General features: G+C 37.5%; 1 protein-coding gene across 12 annotated transcripts in view; it reads left to right on the top strand.

Annotated features, from left to right (window-relative positions):
• Window positions 1-16,353, top strand: part of INPP4B (inositol polyphosphate-4-phosphatase type II B) — a 737,042-nt gene that overhangs the window by 714,019 nt on the left and 6,670 nt on the right. Inside the window, exon 27 of one of the 12 annotated variants that reach the window (XM_067035582.1) lies at window positions 13,801-13,877. The exons of the other annotated variants lie outside the window; for them this stretch is intronic. Within the exon in view, the coding sequence (XP_066891683.1) occupies window positions 13,801-13,858 (58 nt within the window). The 3' untranslated portion in view covers window positions 13,859-13,877. Of the gene's footprint in view, window positions 1-13,800; window positions 13,878-16,353 lie in introns of those variants that run through there. 12 annotated transcript variants of the gene reach the window in all.

Raw genomic sequence — 16,353 nt, 5'->3', positions numbered from 1 at the left:
CTTCATGTTAAAGATTATATATATATATATATGAATAGGATGTGTTTCTTGTCCTCGAAAATCTTCAAAGCCTTTTGGGAGAGAATCACATGCAAATAAATAATGGTGGATTAAGTTTTTATGATATTGTGTATAAACTGCTTTTGGAAAAGCAGTTAAGGGAGCAGTTAATTCCCAGAGAGGTGAGGGGAGGGGAGTGTGGGATAATGTCGGGGCTTCAGAGAGAAGGTGACCTTGGTATTATTATGAGACAGGTAATTAAGAAAGAACATATTTCACCCACAAGAGACATTGACGTTTCTTAAGAAAAAAAGCTATTGATTACTGTCGAATTTTCAGCATCTTTTACTGGAGACCTAAGATTGGCACGTATTGACAGTAAATATAAAAGTAGATTATTTTATCAAGCTATGACTTCTGAGAAAGCAATGACCTTAGAAAAACTAGAAATATGAGTTTTATAAGTATCCAGGTTTAGGAGCCCCTATCCCTCTGCAAATACATAGGTTTTCTCCATGATTTTTAACCCACCTGCACCTTCCCCCTTTATAAGTGGCTTCATCAGACTGAGGCAGCCAAGACAGTATATCTGGGCTAGAAATCTGTGATACAAACCAAAACCTAATTTCTCCTATTAGATTCAGTTTTAGATGACCTCCTTTCAATTCTTGTAAACATCATTACTACTCAAATTCACCTCCATCCTTTATTCCAAGAATGAGGAGAAGCTTGTGTTAGAGCCAGACAGTTTGCAATAGATAATCATAATTGAATTTTTGTGCAAGAACCCTCCCCATTTGCTGTAACACTAGACTAAGTTTTTTCAATTTTATTAAAAATATTACTTCTGCAAAATAGAATTTCATTTTAGTTTTTCTATTCTCTTTTTAAAAATCTCAAACCCTTCTTGCTCTTGAGTATCTCATCATAATTGTTAGGCGAGAGTGGTATATGAATTCTGCAGTGCATTAAACATAATATTGGACTAGAAGGTAACTAGTCTCTTGAACTATTGTAGGCTGTTGGAATAGAGAGCAAATTGGACCTGAAATAGCTTCCTCAAAGATGTTCTAAGGAAAAAAAATTTAAAAGCACGATCTGAGAAATAATAGCCCAGTGATAGAGTAATGTTTATTTTTAAATCGTTTGTGAATGGGACACAGGTGGGTAGATTAATTGCCTCCTTTCTGCTATTTGCTTGTGCTATTTTCAAGAATTTAATAGGCATTATCTCATCAGCTTTAAAGTATATATGAGAATCAGATGGAAGATAGAAAATAACTTCCCTATTTGACAAAGACCTGCTTTACTTTATGAATTTGGGGTTGATGGTTGTATTTACCATAGGCTCTTCCATATGAAAAGTCCAGAGTTCATTTGTACCTCAAAGTTGTGTGTATCATTATAAATGACAAGAAGGAATGCAGAGTTTAAATCTTTTTTTAGGTGCTTCTTAGCAATCTGTGATTGTCATTATTAATAGTGGTCTATTTAACTATCAATCCAACGTTAATGCACTGTGCTATTGAAAATGGATACGTAATAGTTAGCTCCATGATTCCTGTGACTTTGGGATTACAGATGCACAGAGTGGGTCCACAAACAATATTAATTGAAATAATGAGGCCAAGTCAAGAATCTAAAAAGTTCAAACTAGTGAATAGGATCTTATACACACATGTATATACTTGGTCACTCTTATGTCACAAAATGCTTAGTAAGCAATCTTCAGCTAGTGATTATAGTTAAAATTAGATGATTGGGAAGCATGCATGCAAATTCAGTATAGCAGATCATTCTGGAAAAAAGTAACACAGATATAAAGACCGTCGTCTATTCCTATTTTACAGACAGTGCGTAATAAAGATTGTCACTTATGTACGTTGTTATCTCCATTTCCCAAATACTTAATACTCGACAATGTCATTATCTGTCTGTGGATATATTTAAGCATGATTTAGGAATCCTTTGTGACTACCCAGCCTCCTATAATCACAGCACTAGTTTTAGTAATAGATTGGAAAAATATTAAAATAAATGTTGCAGATCCTTAATACAGGCAAGCAGACACCCACAATTAAGTTAGTTCTCAATAAAAGAAAAAAAAAAAGGGACTCTCTGGACTATCAGTGGAATAATCTGATTTTTAGTTTATTGTATGTGTGTATATAGTGAACTATGTCAAACTCTGTGTTCTCAGACCCAGAGGCAATCACTCTCTCTATCATCATGAACCATCTTCCTCTAAGCGGCACAATAAGGATAACAAAACCCATTTCAGTCTCAATTTTAGTTTAATTCCCAGCTGGAACTTGAAATGAGACTGCAATGGACTTGAACCTGCAGCAGTGATTATCTCATACGTGCATATAAAAGTGCTCAGATACAGTAGCAGTGTTTCCAGATACTACACTGAAGGCATTCACTTTTGCAGAAATAGATGAAAAATGGACTGTTGGGCTCCCCAGATTATTACACTGACCACAGGGCAGCCAGCAGGTTTTGTTGTATTTTACTTTCTATATCAGGATGACGGAACAGCATGATAGCATGATCAGAGTATTTTTTTAAATGACCTGTAGAGCTACATTTCCATCAGGAGTTTCTAAATTAATGCATAAAATGTCAGCAAAAGTTATCTGAAGAAAACACATGAAGCCAAAGGTTGATGATGTATATCACTAAGTGCATTTAGCAATACGTTGATTAGAATTATAGAATATTTCTTAAAAAGAAGAAGAGATCTCCCCAGTGTCCAAATCGTTCCCTAACACCATTTAGGCTTTTAGGAAGACACATTCATTCCTTTGGCTGTCATAGGCATCATTTAGTATTCTATTACTAAAGCAGTGAATTACATTTTGGGAACATGGATGAATGATTGTGCCTACTTATGCATTTAATAAGCCAGAATTCAAGTAGGAATAAGTTAAGCCTCCACTAGATGAGGGAATGGTTGCTGGAGTTTATGTCACCGGCTAAACAAAAATCGACACAAGAAAGACCTGAGTTGGGGTTCTTATTGTATCATTTTTACTCTCTGGTAGAGAGATTGCTAATTAGCAACTCACTATCATCCCACCATTTTCTACATGTAGGTTATCTTCTCCATGATTTCTTAGAGATTGAAAGATGTGGGTAGATTCTGAGTTAAACATTCAAGCATATCTAAAGTATTTTTTGAGAAGCTGGTCCATGACTACAGGTACAATTTTAACTTTTCTTGAGGTGAGAATGTGGTGGCCTGCCACTGGGACAAAGAATATGAGTCAGGATCTCTCATGTTTCTTAATCAGATACCAAGGTTGGCACTGCTATCACCAGTGTCTAGAAACACCCAGATTTCCTTTCTGTTAATAACACAGAATGTTGGCATCTACTGAGCATCTGCTTTGGATCAGGCATTACCATTTCTCACAAAATTCCCTCCCCAGAATGCCTTCCAGAAACTCATCCTCTGTATAGAATTCATATTGACGTTGAAACACACATCTGATCAGTCCCCTTCTATGTGCTTAAGAACATGTCAGTGACCTGTCATGTGATCACTCATTTCCTGGCCTTTTCCTTCACCACAGCCCTTTTCCTCCCAACCCCTGGGTCCTTGAAGCACTCTGTCCTTTGCACACACTTTAACAAAAAATTACGAAGTGACCTCCTGAGAAACACCTGTTCACGTCCAAGAACTAGCATGTTTCTGGCTCCCAAAAGCCCCCAACACATTTATATATTGAAGTCCTATGGACACACTATGGGAAATTCTGTCTTAAGAAACTAGGCAATTTAAGCACTGTAAATTTTGGCCAATAGATAAGATAAAGGCATTATTTTCAAAATGATATTTAATTAAAGTATTCAATGTATTCTTTGACTGTAGGAGTTTTCAGAGAATTAATGTTATTTTATAAATATGTACCTTTTAAAGGAGAAGTAGAGAGAAGAAAAAGAAACCTCTGTGTTTAATTTATACCTATATGTGATTACTTTAGTTTATATTTATTAACATGGAAGAACATGGGTTATACTTAAGTAATCAGGTAGCAATTTCTGGAGAAACAAATTTTAAATAAGTAATTCCTAGGGAATAAATGAACTAGTTTACTGATAAAAGAGCAACATCATTTCTCTTTAGAAACCATTATGCATTTTAATAACTTAGTATGCATCCAACCTCTCTAATTATCATTATCTAAATTGAATACTTATAATTATTCAAGGTATAAATATTTGAACAAAAATCCAAATATATATTAATGATTTTTGATTGAAAGTATTATAGCAAAACATTATTTGTAGTGAGGTGGACCTAGTCATACAGAGTGAAGTAAGTCAGAAAGAGGAAAGCGAATAGCTGATTCACTTTGTTATGCAGCAGAAACGAACACACCATTGTAAAGCAATTATACTCCAATAAAGATGTTAAAAAAAAAATCATCAGAATTAAATGGTTATTTCAGGTAGACTACAATGAATTATAAGATTCATTTTTTTCATTATAAGATTCATTCAGTTCTTTTGTTATATATGGTTAAATTAAACATGCACTAGAAACATAAGAGAAACACCGTAACGTGTAATAATAAAAGCAAGCAAGCAATATTCTACAAATAAAATATCTTTTAGTTCAAAAGAATCAAACTGTCCAACAGCCCATCAAATTTGTATTTGTAAAGTTTAGAAAAATATTGAGAGAGAGTAATACAATATGCATTGTTAGAATGTATAAATCATTAGAACAAAGTATTATTTGAAATAATTCTTAAATACTCTTTTCTTAAAATCATTACTGTGCACTGCAACTTTCATAGAGATGATTCTTTGTTACATTGTATGTTTTTCATTAGCCATTAGTAAAAGATCTTGTAGATTATTTCATTGCCATTTATCCAATAAATAATTTGCAATATATATAATGACACCAATAATTATATCTACCATTTATTGAGCACATAATATATGTTTGGTATGCTAAATATACTATACGTGTACGTGTTTGTTTATGTATATGTGCGTACTTAACTTTCATATTAACCTGTATGTGACAATATTATCATCTTCGTCTTAAAGATGACAGAACTAAAGTTTAGCAAAATTAAGTAGCTTGTCCAAGTGATACAGGTAGCAAGAGGCAAAGACAGATTCAAACCCAGGATTGTCTTAACAGTATATGAGCAGAGTGCTATAAAGAAATGTAGAATCACTATATAATATGTACAGTGCTATCTACCGGGAATTTTTTTTAAAAACCTAATAATTTATAGAAATAGGAATCCATAGGCTAATAATCTGTATTCTGGCTTTCAATCAGCTGTTTGCTTTTTATTAATCTTTCTCCATTGGGAAGTAATGAGAGCGACAGCTAATTCCTGTTTTACTAAAATGTAATCCATTAGGATACAATTCTCTAAAACCGAAGGATAAGCGTCCTGATAAATTTTAGCTTCTTGTTTCACTATAAGAATCTTAGTTCATACCTAGATTAACTTTGGGATTTTATTTATACGAAGTCAGGTGTCCATGATCCCCTAACCAATGTCTTGGCAACTGCCTTTCAATGAATTATTTGCTTTTATTTAGAGGAAGGAATTAAAAGAATGAAAGTCAGTATTTTAGCCATGTGGCTCTGGAGCTCAACAACCTGACTAAAAGTCATAAAATCAGCTCCTAAATCAATGGCACATGGATATGATCCATGGACATTTTGTTAACTGATTTGTGATTTGAGGTAATTCGATACTTCACCTGGATTGTCTTCCATATTTCTTAAGACTTTACCTTTTAATGAATCTTTCAAATTGTCATTTATTAATTTGACCATAAAATTAATTCCTGCCTATTGATATATTCACCTTTCTGGAAAGAAATATATTTAATATTCACCACATAACCACAAAACTCATATTTTAGCTAAGTGCAACACTGTACTAAGTCTTGAGTACCAATCATAGCTTATATAATTGGTTTTACTGCTTGTATTGCTTTAGTTTATGGTTTTCCTTCAGAACCTGTCATACATAATATACACTTCTTGATATGGTCTCAACTGCTGCTGTTGCTTTTTAATCCCATATTTTCTTCCTAGCCCATTGTCATTTGACTCCCATCCATCAGGCCACTTAAACAGTTAGTTGAACATCACTGATAACTCCTTCCTCGTCAAAGCCAGAGATGTAAAAAACAATCATATTTGTATTAGATCTAGGTCTCATACTTGAGTCATGTGTTGACCTCTTTAAGAAGAGAGAATTATTATATACTTTCCTTTCTGACATAAACTATTTTTAGTATGTTACTAACATACAGCCAAACATAAAACCAGGTATGAACTCCTTGTGCCTTTAGCACTTACACAACTATACAGCCAAAACAAATATACAAATTACACAGAACAAAACCAACAAAATTTGAGTTAGCCTAATTCCTTTTGTATGACATGATACTGGTTTGCTGAAGTTAAATTGCATGTGAAAGCAGTTCAGTTTGCCTCTACTTTCTGTGCTATGTGATACAATTCTCCCATCACTTATTTTTTTTAATGAGTATAAAAACTTTGGGTAGCGTGTGCCATTATTTCAACTTGCTGCCCCTTAGACTATGTAGATTATAGTACCTGTGTATAGCATCATGAGTGTGCTATAGGCGATCATGCATGGTTCTCTCACTGCCCATGAGGATGGCATGTAGAAGTTGGGACCAATATAATCATGAACAGTGATGTAAGGCTTAATTAATTATTTGTTGACTGAAATTCTGCCATTTCTTCCCTTCAACATGTCTTTGGCTTTGACAGGTTCTCTCTGCCACCCTGGTCTTTTCGTATTTGCCTCACACCGTGATTACTTCAATATGCTCTCTTGGTTTTTCTTCTTCCAATCTCTCTACTTCAATCTACCCTGCATAGTATTTTCAAACTAATTTTTCTAAAACCCAAGTATAGCGTGTAGAAACATATAATCTTGTAGTGTCATTTCATCTCCTCCTCCTCTCTTCGTTGGACCATGCCATGTTTCTCTCCCTCATCTTTTCACCGTGTGTTTACATAAATACATGCCCCTACACTCTCATTCAGCAAACATGTAACAAACATAACAAACACCACAAATCCTTGCCTCTATCTTTTTTTCTCTTTTTTTCTGTGTTAATACCTAGAAGTCCTCTCTCCTTCCCTCCATCTCACTCAGGCGGCATACACTAGGGCTATCCCAGGCTCACTGGAATGTGTGGTCACCCTAAGCCTAAGCCCACACTGAGAACTCTTTAGATTCAAAACCTTTATTTCATTTTATATTGGAGTATAGTCGACTAACAACGTTGTATTAGTTTCAGGTGTACAACAAAGTGATTCAGTTATACATATACATGTATCTATTCTTTTTCAAATTCTATATAATATAAAATTAAAAGTTTAAAAAGAGAAAAAGAGATCCCTTTTGAGCACATAGGCGTTTATGCTAATGAGATTTCTGAGACTGGAGCCCCTAAATAGCATCAAGATGGGGTTGGTCATCAGAAAGACCAACAGAATAGAGGATTGGGAGGGGGAGCGGCTGGAAATTAAGCTCTATAAAAACTCTTGAACAAAGAGATTTGATCAACTTCCAGACTGGTGAACACATCCAAATGCTGGGAAGGTGACACACCCCAGTTCCATGAGGAACAAAAACTCCTGTGCTGGGGACCCTCTGGACCTCACCCTATTACCTCTTCATCGGATTATCATCTTCATTATCATATATTTCATTCATATTGTAGCATGTGAAATATCCTATATTATGTTATCATTTTATTATCCTTTATAATACACTGGTAAAATTTTTTAAAAAACCTTTATTTCTTGTATGGCAATACTACACGTTTTTCTCTAATAATTCTGGGTATGTTGGGCTGCCCTGGGTAGACTGTAAGGCCATGTACACAAGTACTATAATCTACATAGTTTCTGGCACAACGCAGAATGTAGAAAAGGAAAGTGTATCACAGTTATTAAGAGCACAGACTTAGGAGTCAGAAGGAACCAGATTCAAATTCTGGCTCTACCTCTATTACCAGTGTAAGTTTGGATATTCCACCTAATGTCTCTAAGTTGTCCCATTTGCAAAATGAATCCCTGTACCTACATCACAGAAGTGGTGTAAAGGTTAAAGGGGATCATTAGGGTTAAGTGATTGGCATTCGTGAAATAGTCAGCACTCAATAAGTGGTAACCTTTATTATTAACTTTCTGTGAGCTTAGTTGATGCTTTATGAATGACTGTTACAGGAACCCATCCATTAGTTTTCTTCCTTCCTGGAATTCTCAGTGGTTTATAAGTTGGAACAGCAGCTGCCACAGTGACAGGTTCAGAAAGGCTAATTTTATGCCATAATTATCCAGAAAAAGGAACCGAAGTACCATAGGGATTTCTGAGGAACAGTGAGATCACAGTGAGTCATATATGGACCGTCTCCAGCTCTGTTCCCTCCCAAGCCCCGGGGGCATTTCCCCAAAACAAGGTGCCAGACACCTTGTCCTCACAGTGTATAAAGCTTGAGGAATGAGAAAAGGGCTCCTTCCTCTCTGTTAGGGATGGGGTGTGAGAGGACATTCTGTTTCACTGTGTGAGAACTGAAGAATCTCATTAATCTAATTGTTCTGCACACAAGCCCAGCTCTGCACCCTGTGGACTACTTATGAGTTCCTGGTCCTCCTCTGGAGGCCTCTGTTTCCTCATCTGAAAAATGAACGGGTTGGACAAGGTGATCTCTAAGGTTCCCTTCTAGCTCCAACAATCTGAGTTGAAGAAAAGCTTTAAGCAATTCAGAGGGAGCCTAAACAAGAGGAAAGTAGGAGAAAAGACCCTTTTTTCTAAGCTCTGTGTCTCTGTGTCTTAATTGAACAGAAGGGAGTTGATACAGAATACGATTTCTGACGGATGTGGAAGAAAGCACAAACCAAATGGATGGAAAAGGAAATTTTGGTGCCCTTAGAATTCTTTTGGTTCTACTGGAATGAAACTACTGACACATTTTTAATTTTAATCAGAAATTTGACTCGAAGCCATTACTATGGTTGGCTCAGAGTGATATTTTGTACTCTCCTCGATAGCCATCTGTTTGGCAAACAGCACAGCCATTTCAAGAATTATTGCAGAAAATGGTTGCAAGTGACAGAAATAATGGCTCTGTTAGACTCAATTTGATTGTCTGCATCAGTGTAGTTACAAAAGCAGACAGAGAAGGAAAAAAACTGTATCTGAGATAAAATACTCTCTCCTAGGTCTTATGATTTATAATTGCTACCTCTGTCTATCATTCTTATAGGGCAGGTTCAAGATGTTGATTCACCCCACCTCCCCATCTATCATATATATAGTCTCTCATTCATTTGTATTTATTTTGCTTTACTCCAGACCTTTATTACTTTTTACCTGGACCACTGCAGTAGGCTCTTAATTGCTCTTTTCTCTAGTCCCTCACCTTCTAATCTATTTTACACATTCCTCCCCAAGAGTTTTTCCTGAAGTTCAACTTCAGTCATGTGACACCCACTATGTAAAGAGTAATGTTCAATTTCTTTAGCCAGGAATTTTGGGGCCTCGGTCATTTCAGGATCCATAAACTTTTTCTATATCACTGCCCCTTCCTCTTTCTTTTTATTCTTAGATTGTAGTCAGTTCAAACTATTCAAGGCACAAAGCTGGTACTCAAAAAATATTCCCTGGATAAATATGTAAATAAAGAGTCCTGTTTGAGTTTTTAACTCAGCATTTTCCCAACTCATTTCATCACAAATATCTTAGGAAATATTATTCTCATGGCATTGTATTCTATATCCTTAGAGGGGCTTGAGAGGTATAGGTCACAAAGGGAAATTAATCAAGATCCATGGCCAATTGCTTATAACTTAGATTAGTACCAAACCAATTTTAAAAAGGAAAAGAAATACCCAGACTGAACAGAAAAACAAGAGGAAGCATCCATCTGTATCAGTAGAAGATAGCTGGATGTCTTTTAATATCATGTATTAGCTCCAGCGAGGTACTGAAGTTCTGGTAAGCCAGTTGTAAGGCCTTCCCAGTGGCCATAATCAGAAAATAACATGTTGGATACAAAATCAAGTGATGGATAATTACAGGTCATTAGCAGTATTAGAAATTAAAAAGGAAGCAGAACAATGCATACTAGTTAGTATAGTCAATTTGATAGTCATATGTGTTGATAAAATGCTTCTAATTTTTATGTTTATATGATCATGGAAAGGCTTCATTCCAAAGAGCCATATGGAAAGGCATCAGTTCAGGAGAAATATACACTGAAATTTGTATGTGAATGTAAAGTGTAAACTCTTGGGACTTACATGACATTGGGCTTCAAAACTGTATGCAAAGATGTTACTCCAACCACACTGCCAGAAGCGTAGATGTTCTAGTTGTGGCATTCGGTATTGTGGCATGAATGGTTAGGTGATCAGAAAGTCAATCTTGGCTTTATTTGTTTACTAAAGCACTGATAATATATTGTGAAAAGGTCTGATTGTGTCACAAAGGGGAAAGAGATGAAGCTTCTAATTAGGTTATGTTTACCTTCCATTCCATATTCAGATGAGTCCGGAAATGCTTTGATTTGCAGATTCCTACTTAGTAGGGACTTTTTGATAAACATTGAAAGCTCTCTATTTTGTAGCTAGTCCTCAACCCATAAATATCTATTTTTTTCCTGAAAAGCAAAGAGATGACCAACTATCCCATTTTCTTGAATCTCCCCCATATTCTCTTTCCTCTGTCCCTCCAAGCATATTCACTTCACATATCCCAAAACAGTTTCATCAGTCCTTTTGACTCTTCGAGGCTCTGTGCTGTCTTTCTTCTTCCTTCCTTTCACCATCAAGGCTCTGGGCACAGTAGTTAAAATAGAATAATATGCTGCCTCCCATTCTTTGCTGTTCCTTTATCAGTTGATTATAAACTAATTTCTGTTTCTAAAATTCTACTGAAAGTCAAAGGCTACAAGTCACATAATTATGGAGTCCAGTGACCTTTAGTTACTTTGCAACCTCTGTGCTCCAGCGGACACATTGGTTACATCCTCTTTCTTTGAATCTGTGCCTGTTTTCTTACGTTGCTGTCTGTTGTCTTGCTCCTTCCTTAAAGGCCTTACAAATGCAGGCATTCCCCAGAGTTTTACCCTCAGCCCTCATCTCTGCTCATCATATACTCTCTACATGGGTGAGTTCATCTAATTAGCCCACTTTTTGCCGGAAAATTCCAAATGTATGGTATAGATCCTGCCTAGACCTACCTTTTATTATAAATGTCTAGTATCAAACACAGTATATTTAAGCAGCATTATTTACAATTTCCAAGGCATGGAAGCAACCTAAGTGTCCATCAACAGACGAATAGATAAAGAAGATGTGGTGTGTGTATATGTACTATGTATATATACATATACACACAATGGAATATTACTCAACCATAAAGCAGTATGAAATTCTGCCATTTGCAACAACATGGATGGACTTGGAGGGCATTTTGCTTCATGAAATAAGTCAGACAGAGGAAGACAAATAGTGTGTGATATCACTTATATGTGGATTCTAAAAAATACAACCAACTAGTGATTAAAACAAAAAAGAAGCAGAGTCACAGCAGATTCACAGATATGGAGAACACACTAGCGGTTACCAGTTGGGAGAGGGAAGGAGGGAGGGGCAATATAGGGGTAGAGGGAAAAAAAGGTTATTACAGGATTATATGAAATCATGTGTGGGAAGCTTTTGAAAACTGTAAAGCACTATAGAACTTAAAGAATCTTTCATTCAATAAAAAAATAAAAATAAATTTTTTAAAAAGAGCATATTTGACCAGAATGTATTTCCCCCTAAAACCTGAACATATATATATTTTTTACTTTCTCTCCCTGATCTTCGCCTACCCAAACTCTTAATAGATAGTCTACTTTTCAAATTATTTCTGTTTTAGAACCTGTAACTTCCTCACCCTTCTCCTGCACTCCAAGTTCAAGCTCTGATCATTCCTTGCCTTGACTATTTTAATAGCCTCCTAATGGTCTCCATGTCTCTGGTTTATTCCACCTCTGGAATAAAAGGATGGCTCAAGCCATCCTGCCTACTGCGGCTAGGCGCTGGACGTAGCTAATCACACCACTAGGCGCTGGACGTAGCTAATCACACCACTAGGCGCTGGACGTAGCTAATCACACCACTAGGCTCTGGACGAAGCTAATCACACCACTCCATTGCTCACGAATCCTCAGTGTTTGTCCACCCACCATTTAGAGAATTCTGAGTTTTTACCGATGACACAAACATTTGCCACATAGCCCCATATCATTTTAAAACAGTGTAGTTGAATTTCTTATCACAAAATATGTGTTTATTTTAGAAAATGTCTAAAATAGATAAGCTACAAAAATAGAAAGTATCCTAATTTTAATATTCCTGCTTTTGCTATTTCCTGCTGCCCCATTACAACCAAAGCAGACTGTGGGTCATTCCCAAGTGCATCTGACATTTTCCTGTTTCCATGCCTTTCCATGTTCTTTACATCCCCTCAACCCCATCCAATTTCTAACTATTGAAATTCTATTTGGCCTTCATCATCCATCACAAAAGTTTATTTCTCTAAGAAGCCTTCCCTGATCGTTGAATCCCTGCAACAGATATTAGTGATAATATATGTAAAAAGTACTTTGAGTTACACCTTGGGGTTCTTCCTTCTTGGTGGATTTTATATGTTATAGTCTGTCATTGTTTAACAGTTGTGTAACTGTTGTTTTTAAGCCATGCACTTGTTGTATCCAAAAACTACACTCTAAGATTCTTGCATGTCTCTTATTCTCTTTCACAACGATTTTCATAAGCCTTGACTTCCAGAAGTTGATAAAATAAATTGTAGCAATGTGCTATTTGCTTGGGATGGTGGTAATAAAGGGAGAGCTGGGGATAGAAATGGGAAAAGGTTGAAAGGGGGAGAAAGAGAGAGACCCTATCCTGCTAGAGAAGATAATGACAATTCCAGGGGCAAAAACTCTAAACTGATTCTTTTGGCATGTCCAATTCCAAGATGGGGTGGAAGTGAATGTGTAATAATACTGATACTGCTGTGGTGATGTGGATACTGGTCCGTACTCAACTCCATCCATTTCAGATGCAACAAGGAAAACCCAGAACAGGAGTTCGCCACTGAAAAAGGTTGGCAGGATTTACCTCGCTGACTGGAATCCCATAGAAATGGCAGGGATGGGAGGGGATTGAGAAACCCAAGAGATTGTGGCGAAAGAAGATATAGCTGAACTTCTTCTTTAGGATTCAGGAGCTTCGTCTCAGTGCTGAGCAGTTGAAAATATCTCCATCTCCTTGCAGATGGATAAGCACCGCTGCTATTTTGACAAGCCTGGCTCCCTATGGGAGACTGAGGTGCAGCTGGATTTTCATGCTGTGAAAGCTCTTTGGGAAATGGTTTCAGGATACGACCAGAAGAGTGCATTGGTTGCTTTGCCATTTGTCTAAATGGGTACATCAGGATTTACTGAAACTTAATAGAGGAGCAAGAGTGGTGAAGGCAGGAAAACGGTTTCTGTTAGTACAAGCAAGATGACGGAGGGTCACAGGCAGGTCGCAGCGGTAGAGATGCTGCCAAGTGGTCCGATTGGTGGGTGGATGGATGGATGGATGGATGGATGGATGGATGGATGGATGGATAGCTGTGGGGTGTAAAGAGGGCAGAAGAATCAGGGAGAACTGAGGTGCTTAACATGAATGTCTGAGAGTGGGTGAGTGTCATTTTCTGTGTTGCGAAGGAAAGGAGGAGCCGATGTGGAATGGTGGCAGAGGAGGCGGACTCAAGTTAAGATGTGACCTTGAAACTGGACTGAAGGTAAAACCTTCCCTCTGCCCTCTTAAGGGTCTCTGGCTGGGCCTGAGAATTAAACTGCCCTAAGACAGATTAATGAGAGAAAAGCATACACATTTTACATATACATGGCAATCCTCACCAGAAAACGAAGACCCGAAGAAGTGTCAAAACCGAAATACTTTTATACTAGGTTGAACAAAGAAAAGCAATTGTGGAGAAATAACTGAAATATTGGGGGACACGGAGTGTGGTGCTAAAGGAAGGTAAGAATTCTTTCATCTAGGTCTGTTGTATAGAGTTCTCTCAGCATTGACTCCCCGTATCTGGTGATAAGAATGTTTCTTTCCTGCTGGTAGAGAGAGGGCATCTTTCACGCGGGAATTTTATCTCTTGCTTTCAGGAAGAAAAGGGGAGGTCAGAGTACTCTCCCTGCACCTGCTGTTTTTTCAAGTGCCTTTAGCTCAAAATAATCCTCAGGCCAACGTGGCATATTTGGGGGTGGCATATTCGGCCATGCTTCATTACCTAAAAATGTCTGTTAGGTATCCAAGTGAAGATGCAATATATGTGTCTGTAATTCAGAGAAGAGGTGTACAGTAGAGAGAGAAATTTAAGATTCATCATCATACAATGATAGTTAAGTCGTGGGGCTGGTTGACTTATATACTGCCTAAGGGCAGTATATATAGTGCAGGCAGGTAAAGTGTGCTGTCCTAAATCCTGGGGGCACTTCAGCATTAGAGAGAACTAGAGGAGAAAGATCTGGGACTGGGCAGCTGCACATCTCGTCAAGGTACTTCTTGTCTGCACGGAAACTGAGATTTAACAAAAGGAGGGCTAGAGAGGGAACTTCTTAATTTACCTATTTACTTATATCTATTGTTGGGAATGTGGTAGGTGCAGGTGCCTTTATATTATCTCTCAATAATCCTATTGGGTAGATCTTAACATTCTCCCTTTAAAAGGGAAGACTGAAAATCAAATAGATGTTGGGAAGCTGGGCTGATGTTCTTTCCAGTTACACGTTCCAAATGGGTATCTGTTGTTACTGATACCCGCTACTTTCCCAAGCTACTTTCATAATAACACAAGCATATATGGACTTTTATTTTTATTTGGGAGCTAGGGACAGCCCCACCAGGAAATCTGGCTTTCGATGGATTTACCTCATTATCCTCTGCCTGGTACTTATCAAGAATGGAATCAGAAGTCTTATATTTTTGCTTGTTACTTTCCTCTTCACTGGGGTATAAAAGTTCTCCCCAATCCGGGAGAGTGCCAAACTAGAGCAGTGAGACAAGGGTTGTTTATATTTTTAAGTACTTTAACCACAAACACATTTACAGAATGTTTTAGCGACTAGTCTGGTTTCTTCTCTCTGACTGTTATTTTGAAGCCATTAAAACTAAGTCATCCTGTAGGAGCTCTTGTACAAAGAAAGGCAAATAACACTGCATGGGAAATAGAAAATGAGTTATAGGTATATATCCACATCTAAGTACTTATTGCTTTGTAGAAGCACCCTATTTACCTGTTTACGAACTAAGGTATATGGTTTGGTTTTGTTTACTTTTAAAATAGTTTCCTTAAACAAACTTCATTCCACATTTCAGCTCCTGTCCAGCCAGGCTGGTGGAAAGTCAGTCTCTATTATTTTGAGCTTTCCTCTTGCCACGGGTCTTATCTTGCACTGAAACTCCTGGAAGGCTTGTCGGTATCTGTCATCAGCTGCTGATGTGACCATTTCCTATTCATTATGGTATCTTTAAGCCCCTTCATTTCCTTACAGCCAAGCTAAGCTCAAGACAAGGGAACCTTTGGCAAGGTGGACCAGTGACTTAGGGAGAGCCTCCCTAGATGCATCTTGTGGCCCTCCATACCGTGCCCATCCCCCCCCCCAGGCACAGACACAGAACAATGCACAGGGATTCACCCTCCAGGCACCAACTTTTGTCCCTTTGTCTTCTCCCCACTGTTTCTCTCTCTCTCTCTCTCTCTCTCTCTCTCTCTCTCTCTCTCTCTCTCTCTCTCTCTCTCTCTCCCTCCCTCCCTCCCTCCCTCCCTCCCTCCCTCTCTCCCTCTCTGTCCCTCCCTCCCTCCCTTTCCTTCTCCCTTTCCCTCTCTTTTCTCTTTCAACCCTCAAAGATCCTTTTGCCCCCTCAATGGACACCTCATATTCTCTGTCGTAAGACTAAAGAACAATAAATCTATGTAGTTCAGACAGCACTTGCTTTCAGCATTGCTAAAATCCCTGAGACACATGCTTTATGCTATGGCCTAAACTATAAGAGAGCAAAACACAATTTAATACCTCAAAAATTATTTTACCACTGTCTTACATACACTTAAATATAGCAGTCACATCTCATTTAGCCTTCTTTTATCGAAACAAAGTTAACCTTAAACACTTCCTCATACGCGTTTTTCTTTAGCCCTTTCATCATTTATGATATTTCTTTCTGGACCTCATCCAAGTATTCTCCTTGTTAAAATTCAA

The sequence above is a fragment of the Kogia breviceps genome, chromosome 6 (genome assembly GCF_026419965.1).
Source record: "Kogia breviceps isolate mKogBre1 chromosome 6, mKogBre1 haplotype 1, whole genome shotgun sequence".
Lineage (NCBI taxonomy): Eukaryota > Metazoa > Chordata > Mammalia > Artiodactyla > Physeteridae > Kogia > Kogia breviceps.
Note: the sequence above shows the minus strand (reverse complement) of the source record. Positions and strands in the feature narration are given on the sequence as shown.